At 38.0% G+C, this 13,043-nt stretch overlaps 1 protein-coding gene across 14 annotated transcripts in view; it reads right to left on the bottom strand.

The window, feature by feature from the left end:
- Nucleotides 1-13,043, bottom strand: part of mycbp2 (MYC binding protein 2) — a 225,403-nt gene that overhangs the window by 157,725 nt on the left and 54,635 nt on the right. For all 14 annotated transcript variants that reach the window (XM_072258771.1, XM_072258758.1, XM_072258761.1 and 11 more), the window contains 6 exons: nt 12,460-12,531; nt 7,868-7,964; nt 6,598-6,671; nt 6,317-6,455; nt 2,257-2,333; nt 56-260 (listed from right to left, as the gene is read on the bottom strand). In XM_072258771.1, coding sequence (XP_072114872.1) covers nt 56-260; nt 2,257-2,333; nt 6,317-6,455; nt 6,598-6,671; nt 7,868-7,964; nt 12,460-12,531 — 664 coding nt within the window. The remainder of the gene's footprint in view (nt 1-55; nt 261-2,256; nt 2,334-6,316; nt 6,456-6,597; nt 6,672-7,867; nt 7,965-12,459; nt 12,532-13,043) is intronic.

Raw genomic sequence — 13,043 nt, 5'->3', positions numbered from 1 at the left:
ATTACACATCAGAAAACTGACAGAAACGTTAATATACCCATGAGTATGTCTGTACCTGATTCGCCATCCTCGCCTTTACTGGCCAACCCAGTGAAATAAACACTTCCATCTTCAGCCACCATTAAGGCATGAGACCCATCATGACCCACAGAGAACTGTACAATCTTTGGCGATTTCGTGATGGGTAATTCGACCCACTTTCCTGCAGTAGGTCCTCCTTGTTTGATTCCAAGGCTCTGATATTTGCCAGTATAATGCATCTAGGATTTAAGAAAAATTGTATTTTCTTCAGTAAAATAACTAGACAATTTCATTCCACTTATCCATAAAATCTTACAAGACATCCATTGTAGAACAGTTTGAAAACAACTACTAAAAGTATAAAATGAGATTTATTATTCTCCTTTGTCACAAATCATTCATGCTCCAAACATTGAAAATGGCCAAATTCAAGTTATAACCTTGCCTTTGGTTATTAAAACAAAAGCACGGATTTTACTGGACTACACTGATCAGCTTTATAGCAATCTTTGCAAAAACTGCTGTCTGCCATACAAGACTGCTTCATACGAGTACTGTTTAACTATTAACTTGTGAACAATATCCTGGTGAGAATGAATTTGAAATTAAATCATTCTAACACTAGTACTTGACAGGTACACTCTTGGCACAAATCAGTATTTTACAAATTAAACTTAAGTCACTCATTTCAATCCAACTATAGTGATTGGCAGTGATCAAATAATCCTCACATATTGCTTTCTGTAGGCATTTGCATTACAACTTGCAACAACTATAGTCACAAGAAATCAGCACATTCTTTCATGGATCTGGATACCTGTGGTCAAGTTAAGTAATGGTTTCTCTATTTAAAGGATCACACTCAAAATAAGGACAAAACTAGAATGCCCCATTCCAGGGCAAATAAAGAACAGGAAGAAAGATCGTAAGTAGAATTGTATCAGGACCATGAAGGCTTGGCAAAGGCAAGACCAGAGAGCAAGGGTGGGAGAATCAACAGTGTGAGAGAAAATGACAAAAATTCAAGTTTAATTATCATTAAACCATACATAAATATATCCAGATGAAACAGAGTATCTCCAGGGCCAACAGCACCAATGGTCATACCTATACAGCACATATAATTATGATAGCAGTGAACATACAGTCACACAAAATAAATAATATAGCCCAAGTTCCTGGGTGTCACGGCCTGTAGACTGATGGTGAAAACAGAAAATAATTTGAAAATTTTTCCAACTCCTCTAAAAGAATTGTACTCAATGTTATTACCACTCAGGAGGACTTTAAAAATGTGTTTCCTTTTGCTTCGATTGCGTAATAAAGCAAGACATGTTAACCAACGTCTGCAAATCTTGCCAGCATAAATTAAAATTCTAAATTGAATCTCTTCATAAAAGAGATGAGTATTAAACAATCAAATTATTGCTGGCAATTTTCTTATGTCAATGCAACTTTATCAATCTGATTTGGACCAATTATAAATACCATGCTATCACCACTAGCTTGCATTCACCTCCGAGTCAGATTTTAATTCTTAACCCCGCCCAAGCTAAACTTTCATTCTCTTTTCCAATTCTAAATAAACTTCTTAATTTTTCTTATTTTTTTTTATTTCTGCTTACAATGAGAATTTTCTTTATTAAAAGTAACTTTTTGAAAAAAGTGGAATGAAATGAAAACATTTCAACGATCGAAGGGTGAAGTTAAACAAAAGTCAAATCATAGACGAGTTTTTCGAGAGCACAGGTTTCAAACACTTTTTGGGAAATGATACTCTTATTGGTTTATATGCAGGATCAAGACAAGCAAGGCGTTTCAAGGACTTGAACAGTTAATAAAAAGTTAAAAAAATTAAATCTGAAAAACAACTGAGTGAGGGTACAAATTGTTGAGAAGCTCCAACTGACATGAAAGACAGCGCCTATAGTTACCAGAGAATCTTTCTTTATAACAGTATTTGTTTTGTGCAAAGGCATCAAATACGTGATTGTTCAGTTATCAGAATTAGCCCACAGAGTGGATCATAACTAACAAAATAATTATTTGACTACTTCTCTTAAGATGCCTGAACAATGAACAAAAGCCAAGAAACGACATCTACTCAAAGGTTTAATGTATAGCATGGCTCTGCACCAATTTTAGCAGAACTTTAGCAGCACTTACAGCGTTGATAAACACTATACCCGAAAAGGTAGACAAAAGACCTTCAAACTGTTAAACCTAGATACACACCTTTCCATTAGCAGTTTTCATTAGTGCAAATTCTCGACCTGCTCCAACGAAAGCCGACTCCTCATCAAATCCTGTATCTGGTAAATTCAGGAGGATGTCAGACAAGCATAATATGCAAAACTGTTGTATATCACTCAGATTAGTCACAGGACATCAAGATCTTTGCAGCATATTCATTCTACAATGTTGTGCTGAGAAAAATGAACTGTCTTCCCATTTTCAAATCGCAAGGGATGTTCAAAAAGGACATGAACCAGTGAGTAACATAGCCATTAAGAAATTCATTCGTACAATTTTTCCCAAATAAAAGATATATCAATTGGAGCTCTTTCATTTATATTTTTGCATTAGCTTATCCAAGAAAAGTGCTTACGAGTCACTGTAAAATGTGTTGTACTGCAAGCCAGCTGAGATCATGTGATCGAGGTGGCCTGTAAAAGCAGGCAACAGGTGTCTGGCTGATGTGGCATGAGTCATTCTTCTGCTGCAAAACTGACACCGTGAAGAAACAAACAACAGGGAGGAAAAAATGAAGGAGAATAGATCTTGCACAACACAGGTGAAGAATACGGTATATTGGGGAAAAAAGATGGATAAAAAAAGATGGTTGAGAGCATATATTATAAATGCAAGAGCTACTAGGACAGAAAAGAACAACTAAAATCCTAGTAAAGCTTATTTAAACTCTGAAGAAATTTAGGAGTCAGAGGAAAGGCCTACTTAAAAGTCATAGAACTAAATGATTGTTCTGCTTTTTCCAGTAGTTGAACTTTATGGTTGCAGTCTGGAATCACATGCAAGCCAGATCATGCAAGGCTAGCTGATTTTCCTCTATGAAGGACAGTAATCAGATGGATTTTCAAATGATTATTACTAACACCAACATACTTTTGAATTAAATGAATTTTTGAATTTCACAGCTGCAAAGCAGAACTCATTAAACCATCAGCACCTCATCTAATTCTGCAGTTTTAGTCTGGCAGCATAAACACTATGCTATTCTAGCCTAATTGTCACAATTATTTATATTTTCATCTGAAATTCAGTGTTCTAGCCAAGTTAACACATTTAACTACCTGAAGTTGGTATACAAGGTATTTGGGAAAGTTGAGAAGGTACTAACAAGCAAGATTGTGAATAACAAGTCAAGAGTGATCAGCCCCTGCAACAAGAATGTGCTTCTCTCTTAAGGAAATACTACCCTCATCATTTCATTAGAAAGTTTCAGCAAATCAAAGCAAGTACAACAATTGAAAACATATCAGGTTAAAACACAAACTGTATAACCACACAGCTTCATTTCCAGTACTGAGTAAATGCTGATCCAAGAATGCATTTTTACAAAATCAGTAAGACAGTGGCCTCTTAAGATCAAAACGTTACAACACTGAGCAATTTTATAACAGTTAATGAATGCTAAACATAACGTGTATCATTAATTTTTGACCATTTTCACCCACTATCATTAACTCCATCAACAGGAATTCTGCAGATTCTGGAAATTCAAGCAACACACATCAAAGTTACTGATCTCCCTCCTGGCACTTATCCTTGTAAGTGGAACAAGTGCTACACATGCCCTTACACTTCCTCCCTTACCACCATTCAGGGCCCCAGACAGTCCTTCCAGGTGAGGCGACACTTCACCTGTGAGTCGGCTGGGGTGATATACTGCGTCCCGTGCTCCCGATGTGGCCTTCTATATATTGGCGAGACTCGACGTAGACTGGGAAACCGCTTTACTGAACACTTACACTCTGTCCACCAGAGAAAGCAGGATCTCCCAGTGGCCACACATTTTAATTCCACATCCCATTCCCATTCTGACATGTCTATCCACGGCCTCCTCTACTGTAAAGATGAAGCCATACTCAGGTTGGAGGAACAACACCTTATATTCCGTCTGGGTAGCCTCCAACCTGATGGCATGGACATCGACTTCTCTAACTTACGCTAATGCCCCACCTCCCCCTCGTACCCCATCCGTGATTTATTTTTATACACACATTCTTTCTCTCACTCTCTCCTTCTTCTCCCTCTGTCCCTCTGACTATGCCCCTTGCCCATCCTCTGGGGTTCTCCCCCACCCCCCCGCCTTTTCCTTCTCCCTAGGCCTCCTGTCCCATGATCCTCTCATATCCCCTTTGCCAATCACCTGTCCAGCTCTTGGCTCCATCCCTCCCCCTCCTGTCTTCTCCTATCATTTTGGATCTCCCCCTCCCACTTTCAAATCTCTTACTAACTCTTCCTTCAGTTAGTCCTGACGAAGGGTCTCGGCCTGAAACATCGACTGTACCTCTTCCGAGAGATGCTGCCTGACCTGCTGCGTTCACCAGCAACTTTGATGATCATTAACTCCATGCCCAATTAGCTATATTCAACAAGAACATCAATAGTCAAAGCCAAAGGATATTAAATATGATTGCATCATTATCCAAAATGCATGTAGATCCTTCCAGCAAGTATTATGTAGTTTTAAATGAATGTTTTCTATTCCCATCTCAGAACTGCTGGGATTCAATAACAACTTGCATTTATACAACATCTTTAACACAAAAAGACATCTTAAGATGCTTCAAAAGAGCCTAAATAGGAAATCAATTAGACTTAATTTTGGAGGAGAGGGTAACGGAAAGATTTAAAGAGAGGTGACAAAAGAGTTGGGCATCTAATGAGGGACATAGCAAGGGACTGAAAAGAAAATCAAAGGTATTCAAACTAGTGTTTGCTTCCCAATCTAGTTCATTTCCATGTTCTGATCTACAGTCATTTAATGCCCCCCAAGAGACATTTCATCAGCAACAATTCCCCTACAAACTCTTGGGTGGCACAATCTGACAGCTCCAGAGCTGATGCCTTACACTCTAGCAATGTCTGTGTGGAGACTGCACACTCTTCCCCTGGGTTTTCTCTGGTTCTTCCAATTCCTCAAGTAACCTAAAAGACTCGCATTTTGGTAGATTACTCAGTCCTTGTAAATTGCCCACTTATTTAGGTCAATTGGGGTTGATGGGAACTTGGGGAGGACAAAGTGGGGTTAGTATTAGCGACTGAAAGCAAGAGCAGACTCCATGCCTCCAAGGATTTTCTCATGAATTAAGTTCAGTGAACCTCAGTTTGCCTGATAAGTTATAGTTCAGAAATACTGGAATAAACCATGAGCAGAATACAGCACTTATGGACCGAATTTTGTTCTAATTCCGAATCATACACAAACAGTATCTCTTCCACTGTCCCAACTGATTTGTGAACCTATACCGGATAACTCCAGCAAATTGTCTTTCAGCAGGCAATGCAGGATATGTTGGTAAATATTTTATCCAAATGGGCTGCCCGTAGTCTAGAAAGCCAGAGTAGAAATTAGTGGAGCAGTCAGCTCTAGAGAGGTTGTGTTCTGTCGATGTGGGGAAATGGTAGAATACAAATTGGTGATCACAATGGAAGCAATCATGTGGATAGGGGAAAATAGAGGTGATAAGTATGGAGAAGAGTAGGGAAGATTACAGCAACTGCTTTACATGGCAAAGACAAACAACTGAGCCTGCCTCTCATACTTACAGTCTATCTTGCCTCATTTCATTTCACTTGATGCACTTTTCAAAGCTGAACAAACCCCTCAGCACAATAAAAATAGTTCAAAATGCAGTTATAGACTATGACAGGTCAACTGCCTTCATTAAGATTGGACACAGATGTCCAATTCTGTTTTTTTTTTTAATTTTACACCCTGTAATCATAGAAACACTTGATTTTTCTTTTGAGGTTTTGAAACTCCTCCTGTAGTCTTAAGGTACTGACCAATAGCTTTTGTTGTTTTATTCTTGCTGGCTACCCAGGGGAAGGAGCTGGAGAGAAAGCCAATGTTAATACCAGCCAACATAATGCCAAAAAGCAAGTTTACTCATTACTGTTTTTTTGTGGAAATTTTCCCCAAATTTCTGAGAAGGAATCAAATAGAGGCAAGATAATGATGCAGAAAAATATATATATCATCAGCATTTAAAAACACTTCAAATATACTCATGACAAAAAAAGCAAATCATAAATTATGAATCCTTACTAATGATGTGCAAGTCTTTCTCTAGATCAAATAAAGAGAGGCCACAGGCATGTAAACACTTCCTGGCTAACTTGAGCTGCAGCTCTTGTTGAAGTACAGGCTCGGTGCTTGTTGTGTATATCCGAACTACAAAACCATCCTGCAAAAGGGGAAAACAATGTAGATTACTCTGGGTAAGTGCTTTATTGCCATTGAAGTTCATCTAATTATAACTGGATAGCGATTACAATAGGGTTTTTAAGCAAAATTGTGTGAAATATCACTGCACAAAAAATACTTGCATCTTTTGATGCAGTAATCTGATTGATATATTCTCCATCGGTGAATAGGATGTTCTGTCCTCCAGCTTGACAACCTGAAAAAGATCAATTTATAATTTGTTTCTAATAATTCTCATAAATAACTTTGGAATTTAAGTCACCATGTATACGGATTATCTTTGTTGCAATTACTTTTAATCATTTAACTCTGGGATAATCATGTTTAAACAATGCAACCTTTAGTCCATAGGTGTAAATTCCATATACTGATAACTTCACCACCAGTAAGGAACAGAAGAAAGTGCCATAAAGCTGGTATTGTAACACAAGGGATGTAGCAGAAGTGTTTAGGTTGCAATTTTTCTTCTGGTAGAAAATATCTTATTTACTAGACTCTGATTTATGGCTATTGGCACAAAGAATGGTATAGAATTGCTTTATTTTAATTATGATGACTTATACACTGCCTGGAAAATGAAGATGAAACAGATTCAACAGTAAATTTCAAAACAGTACAAAAACTAAGAGAGGAACTTAGCAGGCAAGACAGCATCTGTGCAGTCAGAGGGATAATCAATATTTCAGATTGAGATCCCATATCAGAATCTCTAACAAGTAAGCATTACTGAAAGGCCCTTTTTCATAAAATCATAATGCTAGCATAATTGCAACTGCTATTTCATTTTTTAAAAAATTACTTCTGATGCAGAGACATCAATTATCTCTGCTTCTACGGATGCTGCCCAACCCACTGAATTCTTCCAGCACTTTGTTTATTGCTGCAGATTACAGAACACAAGTAAAATTGGAAATAAAATATGCTTATGGACAAGAACAGAGAAGTGTGATAAACAGGAAAATTTCCAAACACTAACAGAGGAACAGCAGGCCAAAATAGTTTCCTATGTTGTTCAGTTTCGTCTAGTGTAAACAGCTAACAGAAAAGATCTATGATGTTCCCTTTTTGGCCACAGAACGAGGAAAATAATTCAGAATTTCAGTGGTCTTTTGTGGTCTGAGGATGAAGTGAAAATAACAACAAGTAGATCAATAGACCTTTTACAGTTACTGTCACCTTTCACACTTTGCACTGCACCTCAATTGATTAATTTCCAAGTGGAAATTAATTTACTGCAAAATATAAAACCTCAGAACCTCCTAAGATGTATCCATCATTAAGACATTTTTCATAAAATTACAATATGAGAATTCAACTATTAGCCTAATTTTCATCTCACAACTCCTCCTGCACCCCATTCAAAGACTACTTTATAATTAAATTGTGACATACCTGGAAGATTAACTGTGCTTTCTTGTTCCAAGGTTTCTGGATTTATGGACATTGCTGTCATATTATGGTTATTTAAATCCCTGTATAGTAAAGAACCCTATAAAAATAAAGAATAATCACACCTTGGGTTGAGCCATTATCTTTTGCCCAAAATTGTTCATTTCAAAAAGAATCAAAAATTTAATTAGTATTTCATGCCAACAGTTCTCAAGCATTGCAACCAAAGATTAAACTCCATATAATGAAGAAAATCTACTAAGGCAATGATGTTTTTTTTTATATATCAACAATGATTTCATTAAATCATTCACCACAGAATGCATATTTTTGATGATTGCCATCATCTAAATACTAATTACTTGAGTAAATCAGAAACAAAGCCACACAAAGAACTTGGAAATCCACGTGAAAAATTGAACACGCATTCTAAATTTCAGGAATAAATTTATCCTTTGTACAAATAAACATTAAAATATGCTTCCATTCAGTTTGTTTTATTTTTCATAAAGAACAAATGAAATGGTTTCAAAATTTCTTCCAAGAATTCGATTATGTATTCCTCCCTCACCACACAGATGACAATACAAACACAGCCACCAATTTTCTTTTTTTTTAATTTTATTTTTATTTGGATAAGGAATTCACAAATATCATGTACTTTTTTCACACATATAACCTTTTCCATTTTTTTATATGTATAAAACTACAATTATTTATACATTCTTAAGTACACATTGAGATGATATAAAAGGAAAATAAACATTTAAATAGATAATTATGTACTGTGGTAAATCTAACCTATTAGGCTAAGTAATGAAATTAGTTGTTAAGAAAAATGGTAATAATAGTTTCCACACAACCCTTCTGGACCATTTCCACTGGTCCAAAATGTTATATACAAGCCTATATACCAACCATTGTAGGTGTTTATATCCTAATTTGTTCATGCTTGCTCCTGCCCGCAGACATAATTATCCAATCCCTATGTACTTATTTACTTAATTTTTTCATTTTTTTATCCCTTTCCCATATCTTTCCCTTTACTTGTGTTAATTCTCTATTTTCCAAAAAAAACCAAAAAAAAAACCAAACATTTAGACTAGGGGTGCTTACGTTAGCAATATTACTGTGTTGATGAGAAGAGCAATATAAATCATTAGGAGAGACATCTAAAGTCTGCTCACATTGGGGTTATATATTCAATCCATTTATTCCAGATTTGATAAAATTTTTCTTTTTGAGTTCTCAGGGAGTAAGTCAACTTTTCCATTTTAAATATTTCCAAGATAATTTCGTACCAATTTTCTAATGTAGGTGGTATTGGATTTGGCCATTTTCTAGTGATTGATTGCTTACTTGCTGCTAAGAGGGCCTGCAGCAACTTTATATCTTCCTTCTGTTCAAGGAACAATACATGCCCCAAATAGAGCGTTTCAAAGTTCAGAGGTATCTGGGACCTAAGTACCTTAACTAATGTTCTATGAATACCTTCCCAAAATAGACTTAATTTAGGGCAATCCCAGAAAATATGAAAATGATTTGCCTCCATGGAGCCGCACCTTCTCCAACACATCACATTTGTATCTTTATATTTTTCCTGATATGGGGTCTTGAAGTATCTTATAATGTTTTTCCAACAATGTTCTCTCCAAGTCAAAGAATTAGTCGAGGACCATTGAAAGCTGCAGATTTTCCCCCAAGCCTCCTCTGAAAGTACCAACCCCGCTTCTTTCTCCCACTTCTCTTTAATATACAGTGTATTTACATTTTTAGCATGGGAGAGTGCATTATATAGGCGAGAAACTGATTTACTAGGTATTGAACTGCAAGCCGAATTCAGAATCTTGAAAAATTCTAATTCTACTGTTGATAGGTCTGTATATCTACAACTCTGGTTAACATAGTTTCGTATTTGAAGGTACCTAAAAAAGTCATTATGTTCTAGGCCATGTTTGTCCTGGAGGATTTGGAAACTTTGTAACACTCTTTTATCTATAAATGAGAGGTAGGTTGTAAGACCTTTCTTTAACCATAGCTCAAATTTTTTATCTCCTCTGTTGGGAAGGAATTCGGTATCATATGCACACCATCTGAAGAGTTTTAACATGTTGTTAATTCCACATGAATTAACCACCTTCTGCCATACTTTTAATGTAAGATTTATCCAAGCGTTATTAAATTTTTCCAACTGGGCCATCAATAGTTTGTCAGCTATTGAGGCCTGAAGAGGAAAACTGTCAACTAATCCAAATTCTATTTCCTTCCCTCTAGCCTTATATTCCCTATTACACCAATATAACAGAGGGGTTATCTGTGAGGCATAAAAATAATTTCTCAGGCAAGGAAGAACCATAGCCACCAATTTTCTAAACAAGTTTCCTTTGATTAAAAACAAACTTAATTACTTGGTTGGTTAATTTATAAAAGTGCAACAAAGAACATAGAATAGTACAGCACAGTACAGGCCCTTCGGCCCACAATGTTGTGCCGACCTTCAAATCCTGCCTCCCATATAAGCCCCCACCTTAAATTCCTCCATATACCTGTCTAGTAGTCTCTCAAACTTCACTAGTGTATCTGCCTCCACCACTGACTCAGGCACTGCATTCCACGCACCAACCACTCTGAGTAAAAAAGCATCCTCTAATGTCCCCCCTGAACTTCCCACCCCTTACCTTAAAGCCATGTCCTCTTGTATTGAGCAGTGGTGCCCTGGGGAAGAGGTGCTGGCTATCCACTCTATCTGTTCCTCTATTATCTTGTACACCTCTATCATGTCTCCTTTCATCCTCCTTCTCTCCAAAGAGTAAAGCCCTAGCTCCCTTAATCTCTGATCATAATGCATACTTTCTAAACCAGGCAGCATCCTGGTAAATCTCCTCTGTACCCTTTCCAATGCTTCCACATCCTTCCGATAGTGAGGTGACCAGAACTGGACACAGTACTCCAAGTGTGGCCGAACTAGAGTTTTATAGAGCTGCATCATTACATCGCGACTCTTAAACTCTTATCCCTCGACTTATGAAAGCTAAAACGCCATAAGCTTTCTTAACTACCCTATCCACCTGTGAGGCAACTTTCAGGGATCTGTGGACATGTACCCCGAAATCCCTCTGCTCCTCCACACTACCAAGTATCCTGCCATTTACTTTGTACTCTGCCTTGGAGTTTGTCCTTCCAAAGTGTACCACCTCACACTTCTCCGGGTTGAACTCCATCTGCCACTTCTCAGCCCACTTCTGCATCCTATCAATGCCTCTCTGCAATCTTTGACAATCCTCTACACTATCTACAACACCACCAACCTTTGTGTCGTCTGCAAACTTTCCAACCCACCCTTCTACCCCGACATCCAGGTCATTAATAAAAATCACGAAAAGTAGAGGTCCCAGAACAGATCCTTGTGGGACACCACTAGTCACAATCCTCCAATCTGAATATACTCCCTCCACCACCACCCTCTGCCTTCTGCAGGCAAGCCAATTCTGAATCCACCTGGCCAAACTTCCCTGGATCCCAAGCCTTCCAACTTTCTGAATAAGCCTACCAGGTGGAACCTTGTCAAATGCCTTACTAAAATCCATATAGATCACATCCACTGCACTACCCTCATCTATATGCCTGGTCACCACTTCAAAGAACTCTATCAGGCTTGTTAGACATGATCTGCCCTTCACAAAGGCATGCTGACTGTCCCTGATCAGACCATGATTCTCCAAATGCCCAGAGATCCTATCTCTAAGAATCTTTTCCAACAGCTTTCCCACCACAGATGCAAGGCTCACTGGTCTATAATTACCCAGACTATCCCTACTACCTTTTTTGAACAAGGGGACAACATTCGCCTCCCTCCAATCCTCCGGTACCATTCCCGTGGACAATGAGGACATAAAGATCCTAGCCAGAGGCTCAGCAACCTCTTTCTCTCGTCTTGTGGAGCAGCCTGGGGAATATTCCATCAGGCCGCGGGGACTTATCTGTCCTAACGTATCTTAACAACTCCAACACCTCCTCTCCCTTAATATCAACTGCTCCAGAACATCAACCTCAATCATATTGCCCTCACCATCATCAAGTTCCCTCCTATTGGTGAATACCGAAGAGAAGTATTCATTGAGGACCTTGCTCACTTCCACAGCCTCCAGGCACATCTTCCCACCTTTATCTCTAATCGGTCCTACCTTCACTCCTGTCATCCTTTTTTTCTTCACATAATTGAAGAATGCCTTGGGGTTTTCCTTTACCCTACTCGCCAAGGCGTTCTCATGCCTCCTTCTTGCTCTTCTCAGCCCCTTAAGCTCCTTTCTTGCTTCCCTATATTCCTCAATAGACCCATCTGATCCCTGCTTCCTAAACCTCATGTATGCTGCCTTCTTCCACCTGACTAGATTTTCCAGTTCACTTCTCACCCATGGTTCCTTCACCCTACCATTCTTTATCTTCCTCACCGGGACAAATTTATCCCTAACATCCCGCAAGAGATCTCGAAACATCAAAATCTTTTGGGATTTTTTCCTGAATGAATAACAAATTAAGTTAACAAAGGAACCCCAAGCACTATAGTGCAATGAGATTTTTCACATTTGGCATACCTGTGCAAATCCCAGCCATGATCTTCTGTCCTTCCTATTCCTTATCCGGGAAGTTGAGTTGTATACATGGCCCTTTTAAACAATAAAAAATACCTTTTTAAATTTATATAATGTAGCACTGTGGAGTAGTAATGTCTTTTAACAGTCCAAGTCATACATACATAATTTTTACTTTTGTTAACAATTACCAAAGAAAAAAATGTTTTAAGTGTTGACTGACTTTGCTCAAAAGAAACATAACCCTGTTATTATAAGCAAGAGATTCTGCAGATGCTGTAAATCCAGAGCAATGCACACAAAATGCTGGAGGAACTCAGCTGGTCAGGCTGGAAATGAATAAACATTTGATGTTCCAAGCAGAAACCCTTCATCAACCCTACCATTCTTACCTTAGAAAATTCTGTCAACTCCACTTTCTCTCTGTCCCTTCCCTGATCCCATTCTCATCTTAGGGTTAGGGGAGGAATGAGTGGATAATTTCAAAGTCAGGAAAGCTGGAAAATTGTGAATTTGATGGCAAGTCCTAATTCCTGATTTTTGGTATTTTATGGTTATAAATAGCCAAGTGAAAGATCACATTGTTT

This window comes from Mobula birostris, chromosome 5, assembly GCF_030028105.1.
Source record: "Mobula birostris isolate sMobBir1 chromosome 5, sMobBir1.hap1, whole genome shotgun sequence".
Classification (NCBI taxonomy): Eukaryota; Metazoa; Chordata; class Chondrichthyes; order Myliobatiformes; family Myliobatidae; genus Mobula; species Mobula birostris.
This window is presented reverse-complemented; position numbering and strand designations above follow the sequence as displayed.